Source organism: Phalaenopsis equestris, unplaced genomic scaffold (genome assembly GCF_001263595.1).
Source record: "Phalaenopsis equestris unplaced genomic scaffold, ASM126359v1 Scaffold205678, whole genome shotgun sequence".
Classification (NCBI taxonomy): Eukaryota; Viridiplantae; Streptophyta; class Magnoliopsida; order Asparagales; family Orchidaceae; genus Phalaenopsis; species Phalaenopsis equestris.
This window is the reverse complement of record NW_018225150.1, coordinates 3,286-6,590: the sequence shown is the minus strand read 5'-3', so window position 1 is coordinate 6,590 and position 3,305 is coordinate 3,286. Positions and strand designations below refer to the sequence as shown.

The following is a 3,305-nucleotide window of genomic DNA, read 5'->3' as shown; positions in this document are numbered from 1 at the left end:
TTTCGGGGTTAGGGCGGGGAGTATACCGCCTGCCACTCCAGAGCTCTCATTACTCTCTCACCTAAGGACTAACAATCTTGCATCAGTTTCTAATCAACTGGACAAAATTGAAGATTTTAATATGTAAACTTAAAATCTCTAATTCTACATCCAACAAAGTACATTTCCCTATTTATTTGCACTCAACCCCATGAATGAAATACTCTCCCATGAAATCAAATGTGATTCTTCCCATGTTTTAGAAATCATAGCCCTTCGAAACATATGTTTCTTAACACATTTTAACATTTCAATTGGCCAAATCAAAAAGTAAATGAAGATCTAGATTTAAATCATCATAAATTATTGACATTTAAAATCGTATAACATAAAATCCATTCTTCACAAAACCAAATCTCAAAGTAAGGAGAAGGATAAAGAAGACTACTCAGATTTCATGAGAAGGATACGACAAAACATGGATTTCATTTATAAAAACAAGTTTACAAAATAAAAGAAATAAAATACACAACTTATCTCACAATCCTTCCTAAAGAAATCTTTAGATGTTCTCTTCAAGCCTTTCTCTTCTCACAAGCACACTCAATTCTCTCCTAGAAATGTAATGAAGAAGAAATTTGTCACCTTACCTCTCCTCTTACAATCCTTGAAAAAAATCTCCAAGCCCTTGCCTCTCTCTCATGCCACACACACACACACACACACACACACACACACACCACTAAGTTGTACATTCTCAACGGTGTACAATATAATTTTACAAAAAATATGTTCCATGCCTAATCTTTTACCCTTAATAATCAACAACTTGTTGAAATTCACATTATTTATGCTGCAAGCCTCACCTGTGATGAGGCCGATAATGGTGCAGTGGAGAAGGAGAGTGGGAGTGAGTAAGAAGCGGCGACGATTGGTACGGCTGTGACGACAAAAGAAGGAGAAGAAGATGGGGACGAGGAGGAAGGGAAAGCCGGCTGTTTGAAGGAAGGCATTGAACCATTTGCGTTTGCCGCCATGGAGAAAGTAGAATCTGAGAATGAGGGGGCCGCCGCTGCCGCCGATGAGGATGAGGACGATGTTGAGGAAGAGGAGGATGAATTTAGATATCTTCTTCCCTTTGAGTTCTCGAAGGATTTGATGGATATGATCGTTGTTGTTGGAGCTGATGATTTCTTCATGGCGGCTATCATCTTCTATTTCCATACTTATTTGATTGTTTCAGTTGTCGAGTAACAGAAAAGATTGTTTTTTCCTAATGAAAAAAGAAATAATGATCGGCTTAAATGATAAAAATATGTAGAAGTAAAGGGGAAAAAAGATTAGTAAATTCGGTTAAGCTGAAACTTATGATCTTAGGGGTAATTAGCTGTAGTTGCCCGTTTTTATACCTTCAATTGTCATTATATTTGTTTGGTGTAATTAATTAATTAATGAGATTCTTTGTGAATTGAGTGGGGGAATAATGTTAAAATTGTTCTAATGCACAGCTCATCAGAATAAGATGCTTTTACCCTTTACTTTTGTTGTTGTTTTTCTTTTATTCTTTTTAAAACATTTGTGGTCGCCACTCGACAGTTTGTATATTTATTCCCATAATTTTCTTATTTAAATAAATTTCCCTCCCGAATCAAATCAATGATTCAAAGATGAGAGAACTAAAAAAGAATGCTATATGATAACAAATAGGCAAAAAAATAAAAAAAAATAACTGAAAGATTTATATATGTGTAATCCTCTTGTGATAGACCAAAAATATACATTCAAACATGATCAAATCGAAGTGCTTAGAAACACAGCTTCCACGAAAAAAATTCCATACATAAACCACCTGTAATCAGATAACCAACAAAAATATTTTTTTTTCCCGGGGTCAAGAGTCTCCCAGAAGAACATATCTATCTAGTTAATTACATCTTAGGGAAAAACCCAAAAATACTCTCCATAAAAAGTGTTTCACTTATATTATCAAGAACTTGGGTAATCAAGTCGTCAAGATGATATCAACAAAGTCAAAAAAGAGATAGGACTCAAAAAAGCTCCTCAAGAGAAATGACTGAGTAATCCTAAAAGAACATAGATGTAGTCGAGTCGAGATACCACCGACCCGTCATCCCAAGCTACTAGGATCCCGAGTCTACCCGGTCGTGAAAATAGTCATCCTAACACTTCCAGAGTTCCTCGGTCAACAATCTGTGAATCACATTATCCACGAGAACTTCGGTAGCCTTAAGGTCAAATGAACAAAACTCTATTTTATGACGATAGGTGGAGCTCCAAAAGGTGAGACTTATACCCGCTGAAGTGACACTAATGCTAAATAAGAATAAGAAAATGGAGGTTCAGCTACCAAGCTGGAAAATACTCTTAACAAAAGGACTTACACCACTTTGGGTCGGAAGCCTTCTAACACCCTAAATGCATTAGACAATCGTAAAAGTAGAGACATATGTTGGGTCAATCATGTATGAAGAAGCAAAGAGACTTCTCCTCTGATATATATAAATATGATGCAATTATTTATCACAATCATATGGCATGAATGCCCTATAAATCATGATTGGGTGTATAGTCATGTCGTGTGAACTATTTTAAAATCGGGTCGAATGCCATTTTTAAAAAAAAAAGTGCAGGTTTTAAAAGTCCATAATATTTTAACCATAAATTTTAATTATCTTAAATCTTTTATTATTAAGATTTTGTAGAAAAATTAAAATTTTAAGGGTCCTTAAGTAGCATATATTGCATTCGTGATTTCCAGACAACCCACATAAAGAAACAATAAAATCTATTTCAAGCATGCAAACATATAATAGAAAGCAGAAAAACAAGTCAAATCAAAATAATAATAATAAATTCGTGTCGTTAGGTTGTCAAACATACAAAAAAAAGACGGTCGGACTCCACGTATATATACTCGACCCTAAATTTATACATCAATATCAAATACAAAATTAAGATACGAGACACGAGCATCTACTGCTGATCCCTAGCTACGCAGTTACAATGCCAAAACATCTCGAAACTTGTGCCCCTATCTTATTTATGTTACAAGACTCTCATAAGGATGTGCATATTAGATATGATAGGAGATTTGGAGTAGTCAACATAGCACTTTACTTTGGAAGTGCATGGGTCAATTCACAGGGATGTGTATATTTTGATATGGTAGGAGATTTGGATGGTAATAACATGATATGCCTTCACTTTAGGGAACACAATGGCGAGTTAAACTTCTAAAAAACCCCTTAATAATGAGAGAACCTTACTTGCGAAATTCACAGACATGTGGACTCATTGTACAATCA

General features: G+C 35.0%; 1 protein-coding gene across 1 annotated transcript in view; it reads right to left on the bottom strand.

The window, feature by feature from the left end:
• LOC110036374 (purine permease 3-like) overlaps positions 1-1,338 on the bottom strand; it is a 2,621-nt gene extending 1,283 nt beyond the window's left edge. The window contains exon 1 of the mRNA XM_020740806.1: positions 823-1,338. Coding sequence (XP_020596465.1) covers positions 823-1,203 — 381 coding nt within the window. The 5' untranslated portion in view covers positions 1,204-1,338. The remainder of the gene's footprint in view (positions 1-822) is intronic.
• Between the last annotated feature and the right edge of the window lie 1,967 nt (positions 1,339-3,305).